This window comes from Colletotrichum acutatum, assembly GCF_030867785.1.
Source record: "Colletotrichum acutatum strain CBS 112980 chromosome Unknown BDZ83scaffold_80, whole genome shotgun sequence".
NCBI lineage: Eukaryota > Fungi > Ascomycota > Sordariomycetes > Glomerellales > Glomerellaceae > Colletotrichum > Colletotrichum acutatum.
This window is the reverse complement of record NW_026849074.1, coordinates 46,964-60,291: the sequence shown is the minus strand read 5'-3', so window position 1 is coordinate 60,291 and position 13,328 is coordinate 46,964. Positions and strand designations below refer to the sequence as shown.

At 52.7% G+C, this 13,328-nt stretch overlaps 7 protein-coding genes across 7 annotated transcripts; 4 read left to right on the top strand and 3 right to left on the bottom strand.

Moving 5' to 3' along the window:
- Positions 1 to 1,097: 1,097 nt before the first annotated feature.
- BDZ83DRAFT_784005 (uncharacterized protein) lies at positions 1,098 to 1,928 on the top strand (the record flags this gene model as incomplete). Its single annotated transcript, XM_060515601.1, has 2 exons — positions 1,098 to 1,557; positions 1,620 to 1,928. The coding sequence occupies exons 1-2, from the start codon at positions 1,348 to 1,350 to the stop codon at positions 1,926 to 1,928; spliced, it is 519 nt and encodes a 172-aa protein (XP_060362430.1). The 5' UTR covers positions 1,098 to 1,347.
- A 1,639-nt stretch (positions 1,929 to 3,567) lies between these two features.
- BDZ83DRAFT_583174 (uncharacterized protein) lies at positions 3,568 to 3,849 on the top strand (the record flags this gene model as incomplete). Its single annotated transcript, XM_060505623.1, has 1 exon — positions 3,568 to 3,849. A coding segment is annotated over one exon (282 nt), but the record flags the coding sequence as incomplete, so codon positions are not given.
- Positions 3,850 to 4,598: 749 nt separating this feature from the next.
- Positions 4,599 to 5,334, top strand: BDZ83DRAFT_583126 (ankyrin repeat-containing domain protein; the record flags this gene model as incomplete). Its single annotated transcript, XM_060505618.1, has 2 exons — positions 4,599 to 4,649; positions 4,699 to 5,334. The coding sequence occupies 2 exons, from the start codon at positions 4,599 to 4,601 to the stop codon at positions 5,332 to 5,334; spliced, it is 687 nt and encodes a 228-aa protein (XP_060362428.1).
- A 624-nt stretch (positions 5,335 to 5,958) lies between these two features.
- Positions 5,959 to 7,335, top strand: BDZ83DRAFT_629164 (uncharacterized protein). The gene is made up of 2 exons (XM_060508750.1): positions 5,959 to 6,286; positions 6,379 to 7,335. The coding sequence occupies exons 1-2, from the start codon at positions 6,138 to 6,140 to the stop codon at positions 7,130 to 7,132; spliced, it is 903 nt and encodes a 300-aa protein (XP_060362427.1). The 5' UTR covers positions 5,959 to 6,137; the 3' UTR covers positions 7,133 to 7,335.
- A 108-nt stretch (positions 7,336 to 7,443) lies between these two features.
- On the bottom strand, positions 7,444 to 8,097 carry BDZ83DRAFT_629163 (uncharacterized protein). The gene has a single exon (XM_060508749.1). It carries the CDS (start codon positions 7,895 to 7,897, stop codon positions 7,469 to 7,471), a length of 429 nt encoding a protein of 142 aa, XP_060362426.1. The 5' UTR covers positions 7,898 to 8,097; the 3' UTR covers positions 7,444 to 7,468.
- Positions 8,098 to 8,824: 727 nt separating this feature from the next.
- On the bottom strand, positions 8,825 to 10,027 carry BDZ83DRAFT_583125 (ABC transporter; the record flags this gene model as incomplete). Its single annotated transcript, XM_060505617.1, has 2 exons — positions 8,825 to 9,311; positions 9,414 to 10,027. The coding sequence occupies 2 exons, from the start codon at positions 10,025 to 10,027 to the stop codon at positions 8,825 to 8,827; spliced, it is 1,101 nt and encodes a 366-aa protein (XP_060362425.1).
- Positions 10,028 to 11,390: 1,363 nt separating this feature from the next.
- Positions 11,391 to 13,306, bottom strand: BDZ83DRAFT_653962 (uncharacterized protein; the record flags this gene model as incomplete). Its single annotated transcript, XM_060510677.1, has 6 exons — positions 11,391 to 12,097; positions 12,149 to 12,454; positions 12,496 to 12,559; positions 12,611 to 12,895; positions 12,957 to 13,161; positions 13,230 to 13,306. 6 exons carry the CDS (start codon positions 13,304 to 13,306, stop codon positions 11,391 to 11,393), a joined length of 1,644 nt encoding a protein of 547 aa, XP_060362424.1.
- Positions 13,307 to 13,328: the final 22 nt, after the last annotated feature.

The window sequence follows — 13,328 nt, the reverse complement described above, 5'->3', positions numbered from 1 at the left end:
GAGTGGAAACCAGAAGGTGACTTCTGCCCAAGCAATCAGGGTAATTTCCAGGTATTCGTCTACTTATTGTACTCCAACTTCAGCCAGTTGAGGGGGGGGGGGGGCTCAGTTGGACTTCTCCATGAACGCGGACATGAATCCTCATTGGCTCTGCAGCAACCCTCTGCTATCTTCACGTTTGAATGGTCGGATGCGTAAGGATGAACACTCCTTCCAGCTTATTGGCCAGAGTCAAGCCATTAGATCTTAGCGCATCTATAACTACGCATTCTCGGACTTTGGTCAAGCGACCGCATGGTACAGTCCTCAAATCGGTGATTATACCGAGAGAAATGTATCCGAGCCAACCGGCCACATTCGAACTTCGGGACCGCCGACTGTCTGGTCAGATATTTCGCCATTGGGTGCCGGCAACTCTTGTAGGCCTGGTATCTACACCACTAAGTAACCTGCATATTTGACCGATTTGACCGCAATGACGCGTCGTGGTCACTGTGATGGTAATTTGGCGACTGGGAGAAACCGCAGCAGCGGCGTGTCGTGGACGTACAGGACAAGTAGTTGGAGGACTGTCTTCACAACGGCGGAGGGAAGAAAATGGTGGGTCGGCTTTAAGCAACTTATCCTCCGGAGATTCTGGAAGTAGACCACACCCTCAAGCCCTACGAGTGAGCGAATATCTACTGAGGTTGAGCTCTCCAGAGCCTATCAGCAAGTAGGAAGCCAATTTTGCAACCAATACGGTATTGCAGAATTTGTCTTCAGCTGCCAAGCTTCTCTGGGGAAGTCCTGATTGGCGGCGAGAATGTATCGAGGTCTCCTGACTGTGCAATAATCCAGTGAAGCCTGAGGATGACCTCACGCACGCTCCGATTGTCAGATACATAGAGCACCAAAACTACTTGAAACATGCTGATCATTCGGAGGTAACACATGCTCGCTCCGATGCCGTTGGACAGCTTGGCTCGTGCAAGTCGAGATCATTGCATCGGCCAGCTTCGGATGGCAAATTACTGCCTCAGGATGGCCCCAAAAGTCCACGATCGTTAAATTATGGAGATGTTCCGGACCAGATGTAGGTTAGCCTTTGCTAATGGCTGGACCTCACTACTCCTCATGTCCCTCCACGAGTGCATGGACAACGGGGCAAGTCAAGTTTCCAACCCACCTTCTACGTGAATGGGTAGAAACTGCGGCAGCTCTCCCTCCAGCATGTCTCCAGCGGTTATATCAGCCCCTCATCCCCTCGAGGTTAAGAAATACAAGCACTCGTCCCTGTTAATATATCGAAATCATTGACATAAAGAACCCTCAACTTCGAGAGCGAGCACCGCATCAACCAGAGTGATGGCACAGTCCTTCTTGCTTCTCTTCGAAGACTCTCAGACAAATCGCCTGACTGCAGATATCTTCCCAGTTCCGTTTGACTCGGACCCACGGGCTCATATCAATACCATGCGTACTAAGCTCTTTGAGAGCACCAGTAAGGGCAGACGCTTCTTCAACAAATACGTCTTGCTACAGAAGCCTTCGGCGTGGGTCGCCACGCTGCGACCTGTAAGTTCATCTCTGCTACACGCCATCTCCTCAGTTACCGATCTGACAATCTTCTAAACAAGGCCACGGTGCGTGATCTCACGGCAATCACTCATTTGAGAGCGTTGATCAAGGATACCACCTTTGATGAGGCCCTGTCAGAGGCCCTCAACGATCCAGATTCGTCAGGCCACGCCTTCTACAAACACATGTATGGCCTCTACAAGGACGTCATTTTTGACTTTGACGAGAAAAATAATACCATAGCTTTGCCGCAGGAGGCTTTATTAGTCCGATATTACACGTCGTCAAGAGTAAAACGCGCCGTGGCAGGCATTGGATCGGCAGCTGTTTCCTTGGTTGTCACGGTCATCGGCGGGGAAATGTATTGAGATTCAAGACTATTTCTGTGAAAGATCTTGGCCTATGTCGCACTTGAAGGGACTTAGCATACACGAGCTGAACTTTAGTGTAAGTGTCTGATTACGGAACAGACTACTTTATGCTTAGGTAGAAATGAAGTAGAGGTAGAGCCTTTGACAGAGATAACTTCATTCTGAACCCCCAAGTCTTTATCGTCCCCGATTGCCTTCTTGTTCTTAGTAAGATCTTCCGAGTCGACCGGAAGAAAGCTCTCTCGACCCTTCTCTCGGAGCCCTTCCACAAGCGACTCACTGGCCTCGTCGTCTTCTTCCACGAGTTTGGGACCATCAGAGATGCAGGAGCCACTTAACGCCTCCACATCAGAGGTCCAATGCATGTGTAATACGGCAAATTTGCTCTGGAAGAGAGTTCCCTGCTCCGATATTCCCCGGGCCAATAAATTGCGTTGCCAGAAGAATATTTAACCTGTCGCAAGTATATCAGTATCAACGCTACCAGTCCTCAGCACCAAGGGGGACTTACAGCCGGGCTGGGGCTTGCAGCACTTCATCGTCTCCATACCAACAACGCCGGGCTCAGATCGCTGCCTCTCACCAGTGATCTCACAAGTGGTCTGGCAGGGCAAGTCTTCGGGAAGGTCGCAGACCCAACCGTTGGTGAGGCCTCGCGAGATAGGACCGACATCCGACTTGCAGACTTCGGGAGCGTGGCGGCAGCCTGCCATGACGCCGAGGGACATGGAAGCAATGACGAATGCCTGGGTGAACTTCATGATGACTGGTGTTTGAGTAGAAAAAAGGGTGGAATATGGTGTTATTGCAAGGCTGACTCGATGTGGTTAGCGGGTAGTTACTATCGTATCTATAGAGCTTGAGCGCTACTACTTATACCTGGAAGCTGAAGGAGATGCCCGCTCAACCATATCTTGTTGTTCGCTTACCTCCGATCCCCAGTTTCTGTTGTTGAGTCTAATAGATTGACCGGCCGTGAGTTCTGACCTCATGCTGGCTTTACGCTGTTGATCATAATTCCCATGGACTTTTGATTTATGATCCGCTATTCTTCTCCGTGCTGGCGAGTCATTGGGAATTAGACGAACGGGTCATCCCATGCGGCGACGAGCGAGTCATTGTACGTCGTTGAGCATCACCAGACTCAAGTGCTTCATGCTGGCCCCGAAAACGGCATCATGCCATCGGGAGTGAGGGTCATAGTATGACTCTCATGATGTTCCACTCATCGTCTCGGAGTATGTTTGCCCTATGCGGTGGTCTAGGGGTACAGGGGGTTTTGTGCAGTCCTGAACTCCTTGTACCTGTATAACTGTGTCTCCTCTTCAGTTGATATACAACTTAGTTTTTAGTCCCTTTTAATATGGTTCAGACCTTGGATCATTCTATACCGCCTCGAACGACGTTGTAACGGGTCAATATACGGTGCCCGAATATCTGTGCAATGATAGAGTTCATCTCACGCCTGCGTCTGATAGATGAATGGGGCAATGCTGCGGGCCGCCCGCGGGCTGTTAAGGTTTCTGCAGTTTCGGCTATAACCAAGTGTCGGTATTTGCGGCTGAACAACGTCCCGCGTATCAGTGAGCCCGGCCGCACCCAAAAGGAATACATCGTGAATCCACTTTAGCCCACCAAAACTTCAAAAACATACAACACCAGGTATTCGCTGGTCGTCACCGACCCAACTACTAATCCGGCCCTCATTGGCTTATCTATGGGAGAGCGGACGGGATCCCGAGTTTTCCAATGGGTATGGTCGTATGTGATGGTCGATGATCGTGAAGCAGTTGATATAGGCAGTTGCAAGTTGTGGAAGCTGGATGTGGCCGCACTTCTGGCTGCACGGTGCCGCTTAAGCTGCAGGCAAACGATAACCCCGTCCAACGAACCTTATACAAGTAAGCGCTCATGTTGATTACCGTATCTGAAAGCTTGGGAATCGTTCAAAGTTAGGTGCATTCGATTTCGTTACTCAACAGATGCGCTGGCGCTTGAAGAACGAAGCTGAAGCTTAGCCCCATTCTATTGCTCTCATTGGTCGATCGATTTCCCTTGCACACCTGCCTGCCGGGAGTCGGAACAGTGTTCTCAATGCTACCCAAGCTGTTTTAGGTGCCGTGTTAGTGGGGCCGGCAGGCCGGCCGAGAATGACCGCCGCTGCCCCCGAAGGCGGCGGCGGGGGCGGTGCTCCCTGAGACACTTGCGTGGTAAGTTTCCAGTCGTGACATCGGAGCGTAAGAATAGTTGCTGGCTTCTCGAAATTTCATTCCAAGCGCTTCAGGGGCCAATGCCATAATTGCGCGCCCCCAAATTTGATCATAGCAGATCAGCCGGAGCCTGATGAAGTGTGGATTTGACGATAAATTTGACGGTTTTGTACAAAAAAACCAGTCCGGAAACACGTCCAATATCACTTTCCGAATTGCCGAAAGTCAGCCTGGCCAAAATCGAGTCTATCATTTTAGGTCAAACTGTATATGCAAGATCCAGCGCTGTATGGCTGTCTGTTGATAGTGCAAAGTTTGCTGATTATCAATCACGGTGAAGATTAGCACACAGCACCGAGCACAGGTACTTATATGCATTGATTCCCCGTCGTGCAAAGAGCGCAGCCATCAATGAATCAACAGTGAATAATGTTCACGACAACCGATGAAGATAGGCATGAAATCACTCGACGGCCTTCCGCCGGAGATTCTCCACGATATACTAAAGGTCCTCAAGATTAGTGATCCATGAGATCAAAACGACTGACACGCTGTAGTATGTAAGCAAGCACGACCTCTGCAACCTGCGCCTGGCAAACCGTACACACGCAACCTTCGGTCTCCCCCACATCCTCAAGCTCATCGCATCAGAGCTCCGAGAGTCTCCAAAGAAGCCATTCGAACCACCATCCTACCTTCATCGGCTGGTAAAATGCTGTTTTCACGAGATACTTGAGACCCTCCTCAAGCTCAGCGCACCTCCCGACGAGTTCAACGCGCAGGGCGAAACGGCACTGCACGCTGCGGCCCGCCGTGGCTGCGGGAGGGATTGCATCCGGATCCTGTTGGCTGAGTCCGCCAACCCGGACGTGGAAAGTCGTCTGGGGTGGACGCCGCTCATGATCGCAGCTAGGTACGGCCATGTTGAGGCCATCGCGGAGCTAATACGCGGCGGTGCGCGGCTGGATCGGAGGGGTTTTCATGGATGGACGGCTCTGCACGTCGCTGGCCAGAACGACCAGGATGATGCTTCTGAATTGCTGGTCAGGGCGGGCGCGAGTCTGGGAATTGCTGATAATGATGGGTTGAAGGCGAATGATACTCCTGTGGGAAGGGTAAGCAGTCATCTCCCGTGCCAATACCTGAGAAGGCAACAGAGGCCGCTCGTTTCCTCCGGTATCCTAGAAACATGACTCTGGGACAAGACGATTCCTCGCTCAGCTCTCACAAATGAGATCGAAGAGAACTGTATACAATTGGCATTACAGCTGCCGCCTTCATCATCCAAGAGTATCGTGCATGTTTGTGCGTGCCTCACCGAGCTAAGATAGGCGCGTGCTCTCCCCTCATGATTGGTGATGTATAGCTTCTTCTTGGCCAATCTTCAACTTCTAAATCTTTCACCGAGCCCTTCACCGAACATTACATGCCATCGCTGACCCGACGTGGATTGGACCATCTCACTCTTTGGGCAAATACGAAGGCACGTGCTCGATGAGGCAGTCACAGCGTCAAGTCATTCAACTGCCGAATCGAGTGAGAGGCTGTAGTGTGTACATGCCATTACCAGACCGGGATCAGTAATCGCCTCACCTCCGGGAAGGATCTGACGTATCCAGGGGAAAAGCACCGGCAGCCCCATAATTCGCTCCGTCTTGCATTAGCTCGCTCAACCGATCTCCGACTACGCTGTCCCACTTTGCGGGCCGTGGCTTTGTCTTGTCTTACAGCTAGGGGCGGGGTACCGGGGCTAGCCTATCGGGGCACGCCGTCGCAGCCGCTAGAGCCCTGTATAGCATATGATTCATCGCGGCTATGCGATTTCAGGTGCAGATCATGCTTCATCTGCATTGTGGCAGAGGAACATTCCAACGCTAGCAGTGCGCGTGTATCTGACCTCATTGTGAAAAGTAGAAATAGTGGTTGGCTTCTCTTCACTTTCGACACTTAACTATCTCAATTGCTCAGCATCAGAGTATCCTACATCGAGGATCACATGAACGCCACATCAACGCAGTCGGACACTCAGCATTCTACTTCAGTTTCGCCCAATATGGATACCTCTGACAAGCCCACAATCACCTTCTACGACATCATTCTCGACCCGAAAGCCTACCCAATGGCGCCGAACCCGTGGAAGACGCGGTGCGTATAACACCCTCCCTCCTCTGCCGCATCTCATTCTGGAAGTCATGGGGTGGAAACAGACTGCAGGTCACGACACTGACATTCTACAGCTTCGCTCTCAACTTCGCCAAAGTCCCCTACCACACAACCTGGGTCCCCCTCAACGCCGTCGCCAAGACGCGCAACTCGCTCCAGCTCCCCGCCAACCGCAAACACGACGACGGCAGCGACTTCCCCACCCTACCCATCATCCGTGACCCCCTGGCCTCTTCCTCCAGCTCAGGAGAGAAGAAAGAGGAGATCGTGGGCGACTCATTTGATATCGCGCTGCACTTACAGAGAACCTACCTCGCCAACAAGAAAGACCAACTCTTCCAGGACGGTCATAACGGCAGCAGTACGCTAGCCCTACACCGCGTCTTCAACGCCTTCGTAGACCAAGTCTTCAGCCAGTACGGCGCCCCGCTCGGCGGCTTCTACATGCCCCTCGACCCGCGCACCGCCGAGGCCGACAGGCAGTCGTTCCTGGACCGGTTCCCGGGCAAGAAATGGGAGGACCTCGAGATCCCACCCGGTTCGGACGTCAGGAAGACGATGCTGGCGGATTTCGAGACGAACTTGGAGGCGAAGCTCGGCCCCTGTTTTCCTGCTGGGGGAGCAGGTCCCTTTATGGACGGGCGCGAGAGCCCCGTGTACGCGGACTTTATCGTCGGCGGCTGGTTGCAGTTCATGAGGGGGTGTTTGCCTGAGTGGGAGGCGTTGAGGAATGAGTGGTCTGGTGGGAAGTGGGGGAGGCTGTTTGATGCGCTTCAGGAGTGGACAGACGTGGATGGGCGAGAGGGCGTCGTCCCAGCGAAGCGATGAAGAGACAGGTCTGTCGTAGGCCATGGTCTTCTCGGCAGGTGTTCGTGATGCATTTCTAGGAACACGGTGTTCGTGATGGTGGGGACAGAATTGGCTCCAAAAGGTACGCGGCTTTGATGATGTTAATATTTACTTGCTTCCAATATTGTCCTTGCCATGAATAATTCGTGGTACGTCCAAAGACCACTCCATCTTTTATCAACATAAGCCTGCGAGCAAGTCTTGGTACGTTTCCATGATCAATCAAGCATTTTTGACCAACATCTCGACATCTGATGAGACCCAAGCAAGACGCAACAGCCTTGAAACCTGCCCCCTTTTCCCCTTCCGCCACACTCAGGCGGCTCCGCAGTAAGCGCTCTTCCACAACAACCCATTCGAGCTCCTGGAAGCAACACAGCCTCCCGAACCGCTATTGAAACCAATGCGCCCCTTGGCGCCACCACAGTTGTATCCGTCGTACAAATCGCACCCGCCGCCCGTCTGGGCCCCGTTGCCCCGCCACGCGCCGGCGACGTTGAGACTCCCACTCGCGCCCGGCATTCCGAGCGAGAAGCAGTCGCCCGCGCTCCCGCCGTTGACGTACTCGGCCGCGTGCGGGGAGCGGGTCCACCATGCCGCCGTCTCGCTGGTATAGGCGGAGCAGCCTGAGTTGGAGTAGAAGTTGATCTGTACGGCTTTGCCGGACTCGTAGTTTGCTGAGACGGGGGTTCCGAGATGGAAGGCTGCTGCTGCGAGGAGCGTGAGGATGGATGGGGTGTACATTTTGGGTGGTGAAGGAGTAGCTTTGTTTGATAGTCGTTTGTGAGAGATGGAGGAGTTGATGATGGGTTGTAGGAAATCTGTTTGAGCTGGAAGAGATGGGTGGCTAAGGGCTAGATGGTTGGCACTACAACCGCCCAGAAGCTGGACTTTTATACCAATTTACTCTTGAGGTTTGAGGTTGCTAGCTGCCATTGTAGAACCATCATCTCCATTCTATGAAGCAGAAAGACGTTGGACCAAAAGCTGATGCCTAGACTAATGGAATTCCGACCGGCTTCTTAGTAAGGAATGCCTTGGTACACTCTATTAGACAAGTTCACCTTCCAGTCTCGTCCCTAGGAACCCGTCATCGTGGGGACTCTCAAGAGTGGGCGCTGATTCAGCTGATCCTTTAATGCAACTTAGACTAGGCGGGATGAACCATGCGGGAGGTCCCGTCCCGCTTATTTCGGGCTGCGGCATGCACGGGCAAGGGTGTACCCTGTGGGTTCGGTAGCGGAGCTCCGCCGGCTTTGGAGTAATCAAGAAAAAGAGGATAGTTGAGTTTGTTTTTATGAATAGTTGTTCGAGACAATTGTGAGGGGACTTGATAGAGCCTGCAAGAAGGTGCGCTGGACTAGCGACGAAAGTGCCAGAGTCACGAGATTACATCGCAGAGCCCATGTTATGAGAAATTGAAGACACTTGAAGCTATCTTCGTTCTCTGCGAATCCTGCTACGTTGACCATGATTGATTGTCTGACTCGTCTTGGATATTGAAAATGTCCAAGTCTCGCCGATGTCGACAAAGTTGATAACAACATTGAACCGAAGCCATTGTTTCAGAGCCAATTCTCGCCAACTCCTATACACCCATCTTCTCAACTCCGTCCATCACATGTAGTCCATATACCACAGCTCACACCAAAAACTTTTCCAGTCAAACCTTCACAAGTCATCAATAAGAGGACTCAATCCCTGCGCCGTCCCAATCTTATCCTCAAAGAACAGCTTCAACCGCTCAACACGCACCCGGTCCCCCATAAATCTCTCAAACTCAACCGGATTCGTCGTGTTAACATCCATAATCGCTGGGTACCCAGCCGGCGGCGCCACATCCTTCCTCACGCTCCACGATCCCGTCGTCGACTGATACTCGTCGCTCAGCATAAAATTGTGAAGCAGCTTCGCGCCCTCCGGGTGTGGCGCGTCCTTGAAAGTCGCCGCCCTCTGCGCCCACGTCACGAAGCTTCCCTGGCTCGGGATGGACACGTTCAGCGGCGCCATGGGGAGGAGACCGATGCCCGCGGTGAAAGTGGCGGAGACAGTCGTGTTGGGCGAGGTGAGGAGGGTGACGGGCGTGCCGGTGCCGCGGACCCAGCGCGGGTTCTGGGCGAGGAGCTTTTCGAACCATTCGTAGCCGAATTGTTGCATGCTGTTGAAAGGGGGTGTTAGTTGAGTCTCAGCTATAGTCTTCCTTGACAGAAGACTTGGCTTTTGGTTAGGGGAAAAGCCCAGAAGGCATAGCTGTACTCACATCAAATCGAACGCATACAACACCGCATCATCATCGTTAGGATACGTAAGAACAAGCCGATCTTTAAACCTCGGCTCCAAGAAATCCGCAAACTCTTGAGGGCCATCCCCCTCCCGGTCTGAATTCCAAATGAACGTCCACGCAAAAATCGAAACCCCGTGCCACGCACCGCGAACGTCCCGGAACGCCGGGTGAATCTTGTCAAAGTTGACGGGCCGGTAGTGCAGCAGCGCGCCCTCGAGGTCCCAGCGCGGGTAATCGTGCAAGGTCTGCAGGATCGCCGTGTCGACGTACAGCGCGCCCGGTCTGCCGGGGGCGGAGAGGGCGAGCTGGCGGTCGATATTGCCGTCGTGGAATTTGGACACGTCGACGGTGATGTTGAGCGTCATGCCGGGGAACCGAGTTTCAAAGGCTGCTTTGAGGCCGTCTTGCTGGTTCGTCTCGTCGCCTCCGTGCCAGGCTGTTACGATGCCGCCTTCGGCGAGTGCGGCTTGGTGGATCTCGTCGAGGGTGCGGGTTTCGATGATGGGAGCGCCGTTGAAGCCGAAGGTTGTGTCGTATGCTGCGACCATGGCGGCGAGGCTGCTGGCGGCCAGCAGAGTTGAGCCGATCATCATGGCGAGGGGAGTTTGGTGTAAGTCAATGATGATGGGGTGAAGCGTGTGAGTATAATCCGAGTCCTGGATCGAAGCTGAGGATGATGAGGATGACGATTCTCTGATGAGAAGTCATACTACGAGGGCACTACGTCCTCTATATAGCAGAGTCGAGCATAAGCTCTATTGCTTATACTATCTTGCCGTGTAAGTCTAGAACGAGACTACGGCCCGGTCAACGGCATTGATCTTCCCACCACAGCTCTGTTCGTACCACTCGTTTGCTGAATAATTCAAAATAATCTAGCCAATGCTGCTCTCGAGGACGCAACTTTTTGCCATGTTCTGGCTTTTCACGAGTCGTGGCAGCCTCAAAAACTTGGTAACCATCGTCGTCACAAGCAGCATCTACACTAGAAAAGGTGGGAAAATAAAAGAGCCGACGCGCGCGGTAGACTTACAAACCCAGTGGGGACCTCCAGCCCCGACCGACCCCACCTCATGAGATAATGTCACCATGAGTGAGGTATTAGTCTGCTTCTCTCTAGCGTCTTCTCCCCTCACTTACACCGCATCGGCCATAACGCTTTTCCTTGTGAGTCTGAAAAGAATTCTTGCTTCCCTACCTCCGTGACCGGGCGAACACGAAGAGGGCGAAGGTTAGTGACAGGTCTTAATCTAGAATTAACCTTGCATGACGAACTGGGGCCGTCCAAAATTTAACTCCACGCTGGGCAATAAGCTTGTTCCAATAACGCGCCTGAACAAACCACCTTCAACGTGTACACTTACTAGACGGCACATGGCTCCGGAAGAAAGTAAAAAACTTTAAAACATTTGATCGGCAGAATTAACGTGGGACTTGGCCTAGAGATGAGTGGACTGACTAGCTCGATAGTGGCGATAGCAGCTGCGGTGATAATAGTTGTCGTTGTCGTTGTCGCAACCATCATTAAAAAATTGCCCATTTAGGAAACATGTTTGCCGTGGATGGACCACTCTCGTATCCTGACATCGTGCTCGTTCTCGGATCGTCGGCCGTTTGGGGGCTGGAGGTGAGTGGGGTCCCCTTTCGCGGCTTGGTCAGCATCGCAAGACACCCAAGCAACAAGACATCCCGATCGGAAGCTGGCGTCGGAAGCCGGCAGATACATCGGATAAGGGTTTGGGGAGTTCCTATAAGAATACTGACAAATGCAGGCAAAGGGTTCGAAGAGCATATTTATAAGAGAGGAAGCGTCGTGTAAGCTGATGACCAAAGACAAAGTATACAATGCCAATCTATTAATCTAATACCATATTTCGAAAACAGCCAAACGCCAAAGCTATGCTATGAGGGGAAAGGGTATCTCTGCGCCTTATCGTGCTACAAAATCTAGCACTAGCTGCTCTCTACTTCAAGAGCGCGCTTAGTGCCCTCCTTTGATGCCACATACTGATACACATTGGGGTCACCACCGGTCAACTTCAATAAGTGACGCTCGTACGGCCCCAGGGGCTCCTCTACCAAAGTCCTCCCGTTGGGACTGGTAGGAGCATTCTCCTTAGGGCCACAATACTCCCAGACCCAGCGACCATCAGAGTCGGCGTCTGCAGGATGCTTCATACACTCTTGCTGATCCGAATCAGGTTCCCAGACTGGATGGTGCGGAACCGGATCTTCATAAGTCGCCTTCGAATAGACAAGCCGCCAATTCTTCTTCATGGCCGGATTGTCCCACTCTCCAAGGTCATTCAAACCCAGGCCCTTGCAAGCCAGACGGATGCGGACCGATGAATGGATGCGCTCGTTCGTGTCCGTAAGGAAAGTAGCGGTTCGAGCATCCGTGTGAGCATTGACTTGTTTGTACAAGCCAGGCGAGCGAATGATCTTTCCGGCCAAGGTGTAGAGAAGATTCGATGTCTTCTGAATAGAACCGAGACCCCAAGGCCGAAGGGGGTGGTTCTGGCCGTAGACGGGCTCCATTGCCCACTTGATGGTCTTGTTCTTGATTTGGGCCCGGTAAAACGAATTGGACTGCTGCACGCAGCGTTCGAGTGCGAGGTGGTTAAACTCGACGCCAATGGATGCCAGCTGATCCATCATCCCTGAATCTCAATGTTAGTCAATGATCAGAGGCATCATGGACGTAGACTTACAGGCAAGAGTGATGTTAGAAATTCCCTGATCGTTCCAGCCGCCACCGCAGTTTGAGTGGTTTCCTGGAAACCAGACTTGTCGAAGATCAGTCGTATGCCTGTTAGCCTTAAGACGTTCCCAGACAGCTGGCTGGAAGGAGTAGCGCGTCTCGTCGAGAGCCAGAGCCTGGAATGCGTGTTCGACTCTGTCAGACAGGCTCGTGTCCCAGAATCTGAACTCGCGGTTCGACGCATAGATCCCGAGCTTGTTCAACCAGGCAATTTGAGGGATGCCAAGGCTACCGACAGTGTCCCAGACAGCTGATTCTGTTAGTTGTGGAGATTCGCCGGCATTGGGGGATCCTTACCGACTGCTTTAACCTTAATGATATCCCCGTGGCCCTCGTTCTGGTTGACACGGGTCATGCCGAGCTATGCAGGTTAGTGTCCAATTTCCTTCAACACGGAGAACATCAGATTTACCTTTTCCAGCCTGGCCCTGTAAACTTCCGCTGCCCCTTCACCCTTGGGCTTGTTATCGAACGGCATCGTGGGGAACTCGTCGCGGTAGCGGTGGTTGTTCCAGTTTTCCATGTCTTTGAAGATGGGCCAAAAGTGCTCGACGCCTTCACGGGTCAAGAGTCCCAGGTCGGAAATCATGCCAGCAACAGAACGGACAATGTAAGCGCCACGAGAAAAACCGACAAGGATAATCTCGTCGCCGTCGCAGTAATTGGCACAGAGGAAGCTGTAGATGTTGCGAACTCGCTGTCGTGCATGTGAGTACTTGTCCAAACCCCCTAGTCGGATGGGAAAAGGAGACACGTACCTCTCCGAGACCGAGACCGAAAGCACCGCCAGTAAGGGTGTCGAGGGTATTGCTGCCCGTGCCGACGCCAGACTCGTACTCGATGACTTGCATCCGGCCATCGCTGCACCTTCGGCGAAAACACCTCGAGATGCGAGTCACATTTGAGGGGATCTGAAGCGACCCCTTGGGTTTGAGGAGCGTGGGCTTAACGTATGCACTCTCTCTACGGGGGTTCAGTCAGCAAATAAGATCAGTAATACTAAGCTGGGGGGGGTTGATATCATGACATACGAATTCATCCAGGTGCCGTCGCAGCACACGATCAGTCTCTTTGGAGAGTAGCTCATGTTAGCGGCTGGGGCGGCCATAATGAGCAGTGACCTGTCAGCA

What these genes read in the sequence shown, in the direction of transcription:
- BDZ83DRAFT_629164 (XM_060508750.1), top strand. Translation starts at nt 6,138, where the DNA reads ATGAACGCCACATCAACGCAGTCGGACACTCAGCATTCTACTTCAGTT. An exon ending in CCGAACCCGTGGAAGACGCG is followed by an intron (nt 6,287 to 6,378) that starts GTGCGTATAACA and finishes GACATTCTACAG; the next exon opens with CTTCGCTCTCAACTTCGCCA.
- BDZ83DRAFT_629163 (XM_060508749.1), bottom strand. Translation starts at nt 7,897, where the DNA reads ATGTACACCCCATCCATCCTCACGCTCCTCGCAGCAGCAGCCTTCCAT.